Here is a 12,845-nt window from a genome sequence, read left to right as displayed (position 1 = left end):
AATATGAGTTAAATAGATCAGGCAAAACTTGGGACATTGCACACACAGGGTTTGAACAGACCCAAAACAGGACAAATAGGTTTGAACAGTAACAAAACAGGACAAATATACATGACACCCTTGGTGTGAAACATAGCTAACCACCAGAAAATGTAACATTTAAAGATAGTACACTTTATCTGGAAAGACATAAATGTTTTCCTAGGAAATTACTCTATTTAAATACCTTGTGAGGAAATTCCAACACTGACAAAAAGAAAAGTCAATATTAAGATTTCAGCTTTATTTTGATGTAACAGGAAAGATAAAAAACAGATTTACTCTAATTTACATATTATTTTACTGGGCACATTCTCTCCCTGAAAAATGTAAGAATGTATTTGACAGTTTATAGGGACAGAAATTTCATGGCTGTTTTTAAACAAAACTTTAGGGCATAGTAATCAGATCAGGAAGAATAGGCTATGAGTAGGTAACTTGCATGTAAATAAATGTTTTAATTCACAACTCTCTTCTCTGTTTTGGAGCAGCTGTGATAAGTGACTATACTCATTCTCCCGGTAAAAGATTACATTAATCTCCTTTGTATGTATAAACAAAGATATTTGCTTCTTCTCCCCCACAAAAATATCTCCCAATTCTTTGACAGTTTACTTATATGGAGAAGTTACTTGAGGAAGACTAAAGACCAGGATAAACTGGTAATTTCTTTTGCATGATATAGAGTTTATGTTACAGAATATGTATATAACGCATGGTAGTAAAATAAAGACAAAATACCTGTACATTTACTTGTAGGATGAGATTTTAAATATTAGGAAGCATGTGAATAGAATAATGTTTAGGTTTTGCTCATTTTAAGGAATATACACAAGCTGGTGCTTGTGTGCATGTAACGGAAATAGAAGTCACTTCTTTTTTTGTCTTCTTTAGCTCATTTTAACAGATACACTATGTTTATTAAAATGGAACAGCGAAAACAGTTTGATGGGCTTTTAATACTGTTCTTTCACTTGCAATATAAATTAAGTTGCTAGTTTCTGTAATTTCACCCCAATTATTATATTTATAGAAATCACTGTTTCATAACTATTGAAAGATTTGCCAATAAGCTCATGCATAGGTAGAGTTATGATTCTATCACTACTCCCTGATATGACGGGATTTACAACCTGACTCTCTTCCAACATGCGCTTTTACCATCTTCTGGGCTCCTGCAGTTCTCATTTCTTGTTTTCATATTTGTAAAACAGCTATAAAGTAGATTTTACATCTTACTTTTCTCCATTGCTTTAAGTAAAGAAAAAGAAAAAAAAATATTTTCCAAATAATTTTAATCCTCAAGGGAAAGATCAGACAATGTATTTTATTTCGACAGTATAAAAAAAGCTTTCTATTGTTAAAAAATTTGGTAGTAGCAAAAGAAACTCAATTTGTCACATTTACATTCTACAATTTGTAGATACCTTTAGATTAGCAGGAATACAGGCCACACAATCAATAATTGCAGCAGGAGATAAAACTTTCTCAGAATTTCCTTCTGAGTATTTGTTCTTCCAGAGATTCAGTGCAGACACCTGAACGTCCATTTTACAGTTTATTTTATCTGGGCTAACGGTTCTTTTATTATCTTAGTCAATCAGTGAAGACGTTCTAATTTAGCCTGCAGTGATTTAAAATTGCCAACAGTAGTCTGCACCATTAGCGTCGGGCTCATAGACTGAAGTTCAACCAGGTAGCAACTAACAGCATCCAAACAAACATTTGTGAATCGTCGTCTGTAAAGAAAAAATAGAATACTAAGAAGCTCCTTTTTGTTTCTGTATATTAGAATTCATCTGAAAATAGAAATGAGCAAGCCTTGAATTTTAATGAAATAAAGTATCAGCAACACATCTATCAGCTACTTTAATATTTAACTGTTTATTAGAAAATTAGATTTTTTAAATCTAATGCTTGTGACTAAGACATAGTGGGAAAACTAAATGAATCATTGTTATTCATCTGATATTTAATATAAGTGATAATTAAAACAAAGTAGAGTAATAGCAAAGCAGTGAAATATTTAGTTGGCAAATTATCTATTAGACATCATTGATCTAAGTTCTAATAAGTTAAAGCTCCCCTTTGTTCAAATATTTAAATCAGGTAGCCATAAAAGACCAAAAAATGAAAACAGATAGATGTAAATGGCATATTTGAATAGGGATTTTCTTTGTATGTATATTCTCAATAGAATCAGAAATGTAGGGCTGGAAGAGATGTGAAGCCATGGCCAATTTCTCCTCCCTTTTTCTGAGACAGGATAGCTCTGATTGAAGTTTGTACAGTTTATTTGCAAAAATCGGAACACTGGAGATTCCATAATATACAGGCAACTTGTCAAAATATTTAGCTGTTCTTTTAGCCAGAAATTTTTTCTAACACCAAACCTAAGTTGCTTCTTGTTGCAGATTAAGCTGAATTTTAGTCCTGGAGAGCAATTCACCACCAACCTCCTAAAAACAATTTTGGAAGATCTATATCCACATTTAGTCTTCTCTTTTCTAGAATATCCAGTGCTTCTAGCCTGTCTCCATGAAACTTTTTTCTAAATGTCCGATTCTCACTTTTTCCCCCAGATTCCCTCAAAGTTTTCTCTTACTACTCCTTAAAGTATGTCACCAAAAACTGACAAAACACTCCACTTAGTTTATCCTTAGTTTAGGAGAAAGTTATCATTAATGTCTTATAATGTTCCTGATAATATAACCCAAGGCAATAGAAAAGTGTATGTGAAAAGTTTCACAAAATATGAACTAGCTGTGTATTAGATTTAGTATACCCAGAACTGAAGTTGCTTATAGGGAGGACTCACTGACTCTTCATGTTTACCTCAAGACTAAGCTTTAAGAGAACTCATTTTTACTGCTTACAATGGGACCTCTTTATTCAAAACGAAACACCAGAACTGATAAAAAATACCTAAGTTTCTACCAACTAGTGTCAGACTGAGAAGTCTCAATAATCACTGCTTGGAAAGAAATCTTAAATTCACCAAAAGAAAGGATGACGACTTTGGGGGTTGCTGAAGTGCACTGCTTTAGGATACCTTTATATATTTTACAGTATGCTTCATTAGGCTATAGTTACCTCTCAAAGTGAAGTACTCTGCTTGGATCGTGTACATATCCCGATAATAATACATGAATACACTCTAAAAGATGTAAAGGCTTTTTCATTCTGTTCCAATATGGGTCCTAAAAAAAGAGATTCCAACGTATTAAGGAGACACACATTACGGAGATAATTCAGAAATATATATGGTATTGACAGTCGCATAAAAATCGCATGCGGTGACAATTACTTGTTCATTGTAACAAAAATTTAATAAAAGTGGGAATTCTATCTTACTATATATTTATACCTAAGTTTTGAGTACTAAAAGATACATGAATTTAGCTCAGTTTTCCATTGCCTAACAGTCTCTCAAGTAACAGACTTTGCAAAGTTCTGAATACACCATAAGGGATCTAGATGGAGGTGGAAAAAAAAAAAAAAAAGTCAATTCTCTGTTTTATTCAGTGTTCTACATACCAAAAAGTTAAAAATATGAATTCTCATTCTTCATGCCAATAGCATCAATAGATTAGAGAAGACACAGTAATTTAACAATTTTTATCATAAATAGGAAAGAAATAAAATTCATATATTCAAGATTTGCTGTTCTTTCTGACACACAATTCCTACTTAATCTTAACTGTAAAGAAAGGGGAGAAATCAGCTTTAAGTAATAGGATCACCAAAATTTAAAACATTTTCCACATATTTTAGGACTGACGTGAATAAATCAACAGAAAAAAGCAGCATTAAAGACTCATCAAAGCATCAAAGGCTTAAGTCTTTGAGTAAAAAGAAAAAAAAAGTCTATGAAAGCTACGAAGTTGACACTTTGACGTATCACACTTCATTATTTTAAGTTTCCTGCCAAATTAAGACGTTGATGATAGCTGCAAATAAAATTTTACTTTATAGCTATTTTCCTTACCCGTGCCTTAAACAACTGGTCATATACTTCAAGCAGCCTTGGCAACGGCACTCCCATTTCCTGCATGGTGTATGTTACAAATCCTACATCCCAGTTCAAAGTGCAAACTTGCTGCTCCAGAAACTGCACTATAAAATCTGGAGGAAAAAAGAAAAATGGATATAACAAAAAAGTACCGGACAGGGATTTACTAGCCCCAAGTTTGATTTATGTCTTCCACACAGTTGGCACCTTTCACCTTCCAAGCATATGTAACAGTTTTCAGGTAACAGTTATCCCCAATTTGTGGAAGGAAAAGGGTATGTAAAATGTAGCTACCTCCAAAGATGGGTTTAAGTTATTAGCAATGTATGAGAGAGATCACCCAGACTGAGCACTCAGCACTTCTGCTAGGCCATCGTATTGGTAAGAAAAGTTCATTATCCTCTTCTGTTTCAGCAGCCACAAAAGAACACACTATCATCTCATTTGCCAGACTAGCCCTCTCTTTATCTGCAACATCAGTGCATCTTTATCCAGTCAGTGCCAGTAACAGAACTTTAATATTGTAAAAGGACATCTAATACTGTAAATGTACTTTTCCCATGTTTTTATGTAATAACAAATTTTCAGAGTATTTGAGGATCTCAAAAGCAGAAAGAAGCTCCAGAAGGATCCAAAGACGTCCTGAATCCTGCTTTATGAATCCACACCTGCAGATAGCAGGAGATAACTCAGTAGGTAGAGAGCAGATGAAGGTGGTTGCCTAAAGTCTTATTATATATAGGCATAAATATGCATTTTTACTATGTACTTTGAAGCACACACACATTACTACTTTCTAACCTGTAGTCTGCACAGATGTCCAAAAGCAACTCTTGCTGCCTTCTAAGCTTCATTTATTTGCCATCTAGGTGAAAAATTGTAAATTCTGGATAACTCCCTAGAAAAATTCTAGGAAAAATTGCACCTGTAAAAACCACAATGGTTTTGTAGACTTTTTTTTTCCCTAACCTCCCTGTCTTCAGTCCCTTGCCAAAGTCACTGTAATAATGAGCAAGTATCACAATGCTTTTGTTCTTAATTTCTCAGACAAAAAGGAAAAGCACCACCGAGCCACTCTCAGCAATAACTTTTTCAGTTCTAATGATGGTTGAAATAGTTTGTTGCTCCCACTACAGTGAAAAATTTAACAAATAACTGAAGTAATTATGTATCACAAGCACTGGAGGAAATAAAATTATCAATATTCTTTCCTTTTAGAAGATAAAGAGAGAAACATTTATTAGGCTGGAACCTTTTTAAAGGGGCTAGAAAGCCAAGACCCATTCATGTAATGCACATAGTTATTCACTATACAGCGCTAAACCACTTGCCTAAAGGAAAATAGCGAGGTGTGCCAGCATATATCTTTCCAAGCAGCACCATCTTTAGACTAAGCGCTTGCATTCTGTCAGCGGGGCTCAGAGATACGCTGTCACTTAACTCTGAAGGAGAAAAGAAATCAGTAAGTAGAGAGAACTTCAGAAAAAAGTTACACACAATTACACACTGTGGTACTTATATTTACCACTGGCACCTGAAGAAAATCTTATGCTACTCTGTTAATGCAAAGTCACCTTTCTCTCTGATATGAATGCATGTATATTCACAGGTTTTCATTTCCTTTAAGTTCTATGCAAGGCTACTAAAACAAACAAACAAGCCCCAAACCACACTACCACATAGCTTGTCCCTCAAATCACTATCACTGTTGCTTGCACACTGGCAACCTCCAACAAAAAACCCAAGAAAAACTAGAAAAAAAAAGAATGAATTAACCACTCAAGGTAAAGGGTAAGGCAGACTAGCAGAGCTAAGTGGCTAGGCTTGTAGAGCTGTGCCCAGTACTTTCCCTTTCTCTGTAGGTGAACAAAAACCTGAAGTTTCCACTGCTGTCGAGCTGGCAACATTACAAAGTCGCTAAATTCCCTGAAAACTCTTTAGTTTTTGTCAGGATAGGTTTAACATTTTTAACAGAATATCCTAATACATACTCTAACATATATGTAGAAATAATATACTATTCTGACCATTAGGTACCAAAACCAGTAGTATAAACATTAATGAAATAATAATTAACCAAGTTTACCAGATATATTACAGAATTTCAAGAAAAGATACATCTCATGTGGCTAGGATAGCAGTAGCACAACACAGTCGGTCTTAAAAGCTTTAATTATATCATTTTCCTATCCTTACAGCTTTACCACTCCTAGTTCATTAAGACCTACCTTTTTCAATGATTTCTTGCCAGAGAGTTTGCACCAAGATGGGATCAGAATGACCTGCACAATGTATAATCGCAAGCTTACACTCTGAGAGCTTAAAAGGATCAGCAAATTCTCCATACAGCTGAAAGAAAAGTGACCAGGTTTGACATTTCAAGAATGGTAGAAAGAAAATTTTTAAAAATAAATTTTATTCTGTACGGTAACCATCAGACTAAAGGTGCAATGTAAGTAATTGCTGTCAAATACTACATGAAAATCATTTTTATTGAATATGTTTCGTTTCACATCTCAAATACAATCCAATTTTTATATGAGGTTCTAATCAAGACTGGCAATTTTCTAACACAGCATGCCAATAAATCAAGAAAGATAACCATTAACTTCATAAAGAAGATAAACACATGGAAGAAATTAAAATACTAAAGATGGAAGGAACATCAAAGAACAGAAAAAGACAGTCTAGGGTAACATGCAGACCAGGAATGATGAACTATCTATTACTTTTTCTAGTAAAAACAAAGATCATTCTTTGCAAAGCTTCCCTCCCCTGCCCCCAAACAAGTGATAAATTCATATTTAATACAGAGAAATTTCTAACCACCTTGGTTATATCCATCAGTTCTGCATCAAGCTGGGAAATTGCCTTTTGCACTGAAGAATGGTGGGAATACTGACGCTGTAATGTTTCTTGTATTTGAAGCTGGATCCTTGCAACCTTGTTAAAAACAACATTTTCAAGATTGCATTAATTTAATCAAAGCTCAAGAATATATCCAAAATTAACTTCAACATAACTAAATGTAGAAAAGTTACTTTCTTACACCTCAGAGTCTCTAATCAGCTGCATAATTTGACCACCTTAGGAACTAGGCACAAAAGACTGTTTCTCAAGAACTGGTAATAAAGATGCCATATTGCAATGGGACTCAGCAAATATATTTGCACTGTAGCTTAGATAAATGTTTTTTCTTACCTCCATTTTCTCTTCTAGTTCATGTAGGAATTCACCATCTGCAGCTATAGAGGATATGGCAGTGGAACTCTTGGCACTCAAAATGGCACGTGCGATGTATTCAAGACGCTGCTGAAGAGAAATTTCTGTGCTGCAGAAGAAATATTAAAAGTGTAAAATGGGCACCTTGCATCATTATTTGATGGTTAGTCATACTCTAACTGGACCATGAGAATTAGCATTTGGGACTTTTGATTCTACTAAATGATGCAAGACATTACCCAAGCCATGTAACCCTTCTTTGTACAGGCTCAGTTCTAATATGTTTCTCAACCCGCTGCTCTACAGTTACATGTATTACAAAAAATCTATGCAAGAAATGACCATTTAATATTCTGTAGTTATATTAGCTTGCAATATATTTCCTGTTGTATAATACATAAAATAGATGTTTCATTTTTTCAGTCATTCCCTGGATTAAAAGCTAACATGCTATATTCATTTAAAAATCTTTTAGAAAGTGTTCTCGGGCATTGGCCATTTCTTGTCCTTGATCTTTATCCTTGTCTTTTCTTAAAATATCTACACATTAGGTTTTAATTGTGTTTTATTTTTCCATTACCTCAATATGAGCAATAAATAACACATGATCCATACCTATGCAGGTCAGCCAATTTAGCCAAGACTCTGGCTGCATTACTAAAATTTCTGTTCTTTTCAAAGTATCTCCACAATAAATCCATATAACGGACTTTGTTTTGGTCAATCTTAGTCATCCGCACAAGGTAGGGTTCCAAAAAGGGAGCAGTCACCTGTGAAGGTTATACAAACAACATTTATATTCTTGCTTTCTCCTCCTTTTTAAAGCATCAGCATTTTTATAATCCACTCTTCTAGCCCAATCGAAGCATCCAAGAAATTATTTCCTTGAATAGACATGACCTCACCTGTAGGAGCTTGTCAGCCAAATCAACTTGTATTAACCAGTTGTAAAGTGCAATACTAAACAGTTCATCTGTTGAACGTTGAGCCAGCTTTAGCATTTGTTCAAACTAAGGGAAGAAAAGCACAAAACTGTTACTCCAGAAACAGTCACATTTCACAGACAGCTCACTGCTCTTATTTTTGTGCTACCAAGCACTGAATATGTATTTAACAATATTTATGCTCACACGTTATTTGTATGTTATGTGCATATCATCATTTTTATGAACACTCCCTTACATATAGAAACCAATTTATGCCAAATCTTGACTTTTATCAACTTTGCCAAACTACTCCCTTAGTTTTTTTTTTTTAATAATAAATTCCACAGCCCTCAAATCACAACTTTTTCTGGAGTGCAGTCACAGGTTTTTTTGCAAATTTCTTACATGGTGTCCTGCTTCTTCATTGCTTAGCATGTTGGGGTCAGAGGATAGCACTGGCGGACCTGGCTTTTTGGGTACACTGGGAGACTGAGGAGCAGCTTTACTCTGATTCACTAACTCCTGAAGGGTGTCAGTGATACACTTGTAGCTGTTTAGTCTGCAAATAATGCAAAAAGAAAATAAAAGCTTCACAGTATATTTTGCAACCAGGTATGAAACACTTTTGTCAATTTTGTTATTGTATGCTTTTGGAAACATAGGTACTAAATAAAAAAACATAAATCATTGTTAGCTAGTTGATACTATCTAGTTTGTTCTGGATTGTTTTTCTAAGAAATATTTCTTAAGCATATTTTGTGTAGTTCAAAACCTATCAAATTATTTTTTCTTTCCATCTAGTTGAGGGGGTTTAATAGTCTATGGGAAATTTTCTTCCTGCAGAGTTTGTTTACAGATTTAAAGTGATTCTACCTGTGTAATGTTCAGAACATAATGTTTTCTGTATCTGTGGTCCTAACATCAGTTTATGCTTTGTTCCAAATGAAGTTGGTGCAGTATCAATGATAATCAAGGACTGCACATTGGGGAAAAGCATCTACCTTCCCTAAAGGAGCTACTTTTCCAGTTTCTTTAAGTAATGCTAACAAGGTATTCTGAAAACTTGCCTCTCTTGAAAAGCTTGGAGTCCAACAACATCTTCTTCTGGTTCTCCATTTTTGTAGAAGTGCAGGCCAAGACCTTGGGGATCTTTCTTCTCAGCAGCAGTAAGAGAGAGTTCTACTACTCCCTCATAGAAACGCACTAGAAATAAAAACAAATAACATGGTTCATTATTGTATTAAATCTATGACAAAATGGTAAGTGACATCAAATACTTTCCATGTTAGCAGGCAAAGAAAATGAACATTAGTTCCTCTAGTCTGTATCTTGTGAAGATTTATGCCTGTGTCTAGCCTGTAGGGTTAAGTCTGAAGTTACATATTTGAAGAACACAGGCTGAAAACTTGACTGATACAACAGTGATATCTACAGTTAAAACATGCACTAGCTTCCTCTACACAAAACAGTGATTCAGAACCGTCTCTCACAGAGCATGTTTGGTGTAAAATGTCATATGCAAGAGCACAGTCATCTGCTGTCTGCTTGCACACATCCTAAGTGTTCTGCTAAATACATTTTTACTACATATCTGAAACAAATGGACACTACATGGAATAAAGGGGATCAGAATACTTCTACACAGAAAAAATGCTTTTTAATTTGCTGATGAAATCTAGAAAGGTTTTAAACAAGAAGAAAATGACATTGTTATTGAGAGTAATTAAGAAACTGTTTATGGCAAAAGATCACTATAAAATGAGATGAAAGTAAACAAAACAAAAAAACAAAAAACAAACAACTCCCCCCCCCAAAACCCAAGACGTCATGAAAGGATACCACAGAAACTATTTAGCAGAACACCACTGATCGTCTCTTACCTTGCCTGTATTGTGCACAAACATTAGCAAGGTCTAACTGATTGCTGATCTTTTGGTACTCCTTAAGTGACTCTCTCAGCATCTTCTCTTTTTCTGCTTTGCTTTGAGCCTGTCGAGACCGCTGAAGCAGTTCATTTGCCTATACACAAACAACAGGAAATAGAAATCATTCACATGAACACAGCATGAACAGATCATGAATTCTGCTGGCATAACAACTCATCATCTCACAACCTTCACAGCTGAAGAACTACAAACATCATCATCTCAAAACATCTGGTCTTGTCATTTGATAGTATCACGTTTTCAGCAGAAAGACTGTACAACTGCAGTAGAGAGAAGGGCTTTCTAGTTTGGATTCCTGTGAAGACAAGGCTTAAACAACCAATTGGTGCACATTTGTCTTTTCCCTGTTCTCCCCTCACCAATAACTTCTATCAGATTAATCTGAACACTTTCAAAGAGTGAAGATCTTGAAGACAATTATGTTCCTTCAGGTTCCACAAAAATAGGCAATAGGTAGAAAACAAGAGATCATGCTGAGGAAAGGCTGTATTGAGATCACACTTCATCAATGTCAGGAAGACACACTGCTTTATTAGACATCGCATTGGAGTCAGATACTTTATGAACACTCCAAACCACTGCAAAAGCCACAAATCAGAGCTCTCATCATCTTCAGAATTAATCAACTACAAGACACAAACATGCAGCAAACCAGACTTTATTAGTTCTTGTGCTCATGAGACTGCTTGAGCATAGTGATTTACAAGCTAACGAAATTATCTCCTCTGAACGTGTCCTAACGCTGTTTTGTCACTGTAAAATCCGCAAGTACCCTTACCTTGGAACAGACAGCATCATCAGTGCTATAGAGTAGAGGACAAATATCTTGCAAATGGGCACTGATGCCATCCACAGCAGCGTTATCTCTGATATAACAGTTTATGAGGGAAGCAATGAGTGCTCCAGTCAACTCTCTGTCTCTAATTACCAAGTCTTTGAAAGCAGTAATCTTTAGATGTTCTTGAAGTTCCTAAGGACAGACAAAATTTTATTAGTTTACTGAAGCCACTACTTTATTGGGAAAGTTAAAATGTTACAGCAAAGTTAACTTTAAATAAAAATTGCAAAGTGTCAATGACTGAAACACACAGCGCTGAAATACATTACTTTAAATACATATTAAATAGCGAAATGGAAAATATTAGAGAAAAATCACCCATCAATTAAGGCACTAGACCTTGGCATAGTGAAGGCCAGTGAGAACTCTATACAGCTTCCTCTGTGACCTTCTCTAGGTGTCACTTTTGCTTCCATTCTTTATATATAAAAATGGAATTAATAGTTCCTCCCTACTTCACAGAGCACTATCAGTACTGTATTTTGATGAATATGTTAAAAACTATGACATAGTGATTTTACAATAATTTTACAATAATAGGAACTATCATTAGAAAAATGGATATCCGAAAATGGATATAGAAAAAGAGTGGATTTAAAAGAAGTCTACGTTTGTAAGCTTCTGCTTTTTTACGTTATGTTACATTGAAGGTTATTCATTTTTTCTAAACTATTAGGATTATTAGTTCGCATGGAGTTGCCCGTAGTGTCTATGGACAAGCAGCAACTTAGCACAAAAATATTACAAAACCCCTACAACTACTGAAGTGAGAGGAAAAGGTTCTATTTATAAAACAGTTAGTTAACTGTTGTCCAAAGTAAGAGAAAAGCTGGCTGTGTTAGAAATTCCCAGAAGTGAGGGTGTGAAGAGATCCAACTTCTGTGCGCTTATGAAGTGTAAGAATTGTTCTTTCTAGTGATAAAGAAAACAACTTTTCAAATAATCATTTCTCCTCTCTGCTAGCAGAGATGCTTGATGCTTGATATTCAAATTTACAGATTCTTCTGAGACTGGCTGCTAATCCAGTTTTAGCTGAGGGTACACAGTAGTAGCACCGATAGCTTCCTAGCTTTCCTTACTGACATTCTGGACCTCTGCTTATGCAAAAGTGCAAGGATTTGAAGTCTCTGTGGTACCCTATTCCTTTCCACTATTAAATCTTTACAAACACTAAGGTGAAGAACAAATTCCTCTAGGATGGATGACATTGTTCTGTTCTTCTCAGTACGCACTTTGCAGAATGTGCTCAAAATGATACAAAACACATAGTAATTTATAAAACAAGTTCATTATTAGCTGTCAGTAAGATTAAATCCATCATCAGTGACATTTCTAATTTGCTAAAATTGGGTGACAAGATCAACACTATACGTTAGAGTCTCTTAAAAATAAGTATATGCAACCTCATGAAAAATCTGTTTGTGGTTTAAAATTTATAATATGCCTCTCAGTGAATTAAACTAACACACCCTTGAAAATATCTAAGCAGCAAAAGAAATTCAGACCTGTTAAATATGAACAAACATAAAACAGATGATTCATATCGTACCTTCTGAAGCTCACCTACAACAACATTGAATTGGTGTTCACATAGCAATTTCCACAAAGCTAATGCCTGGCAAGTTTTGCGAACAAGCTGCTGGATGCCTTGAAGTGAGGTCTTCTCAGTTAGTTGTGCCTCAGCTGAAAAGGCAAATAGATTGCCAATAACTAAATTTATGTTCTACACGTTCTCCATAATGTTACTTATTGTTATATATAAATTGACATTAACTTGTCGATTTCTGAGGTTTTACAAAAACATTTTTCATTTTAATGATTTTTTTTCTCTTCTACTCTTGATTAGTGCTGTCTGTCTCTCT

At 34.9% G+C, this 12,845-nt stretch overlaps 1 protein-coding gene across 2 annotated transcripts in view; it reads right to left on the bottom strand.

The window, feature by feature from the left end:
* Positions 1 to 262: 262 nt before the first annotated feature.
* The window catches only part of LOC112983585 (nuclear pore complex protein Nup155), a 38,217-nt gene continuing 25,634 nt past the window's right edge, over positions 263 to 12,845 (bottom strand). The window contains exons 22-35 of one of the 2 annotated variants that reach the window (XM_064502001.1): positions 12,533 to 12,666; positions 10,924 to 11,115; positions 10,080 to 10,218; positions 9,267 to 9,402; positions 8,605 to 8,758; positions 8,179 to 8,283; positions 7,889 to 8,043; positions 7,253 to 7,382; positions 6,881 to 6,994; positions 6,280 to 6,400; positions 5,383 to 5,493; positions 4,028 to 4,164; positions 3,133 to 3,239; positions 263 to 1,778 (exon numbers count right to left, since the gene is read on the bottom strand). In XM_064502001.1, coding sequence (XP_064358071.1) covers positions 1,640 to 1,778; positions 3,133 to 3,239; positions 4,028 to 4,164; positions 5,383 to 5,493; positions 6,280 to 6,400; positions 6,881 to 6,994; positions 7,253 to 7,382; positions 7,889 to 8,043; positions 8,179 to 8,283; positions 8,605 to 8,758; positions 9,267 to 9,402; positions 10,080 to 10,218; positions 10,924 to 11,115; positions 12,533 to 12,666 — 1,874 coding nt within the window. In that variant the 3' untranslated portion in view covers positions 263 to 1,639. Of the gene's footprint in view, positions 1,839 to 3,132; positions 3,240 to 4,027; positions 4,165 to 5,382; positions 5,494 to 6,279; positions 6,401 to 6,880; positions 6,995 to 7,252; positions 7,383 to 7,888; positions 8,044 to 8,178; positions 8,284 to 8,604; positions 8,759 to 9,266; positions 9,403 to 10,079; positions 10,219 to 10,923; positions 11,116 to 12,532; positions 12,667 to 12,845 lie in introns of both variants that reach the window. The other variant, XM_064502002.1, reaches the window with a different exon arrangement.

Source organism: Dromaius novaehollandiae, chromosome Z (genome assembly GCF_036370855.1).
Source record: "Dromaius novaehollandiae isolate bDroNov1 chromosome Z, bDroNov1.hap1, whole genome shotgun sequence".
Classification (NCBI taxonomy): domain Eukaryota; kingdom Metazoa; phylum Chordata; class Aves; order Casuariiformes; family Dromaiidae; genus Dromaius; species Dromaius novaehollandiae.
The sequence above is the reverse complement of the archived record's forward strand: the minus strand, read 5'-3'. Positions and strand labels throughout refer to the sequence as shown.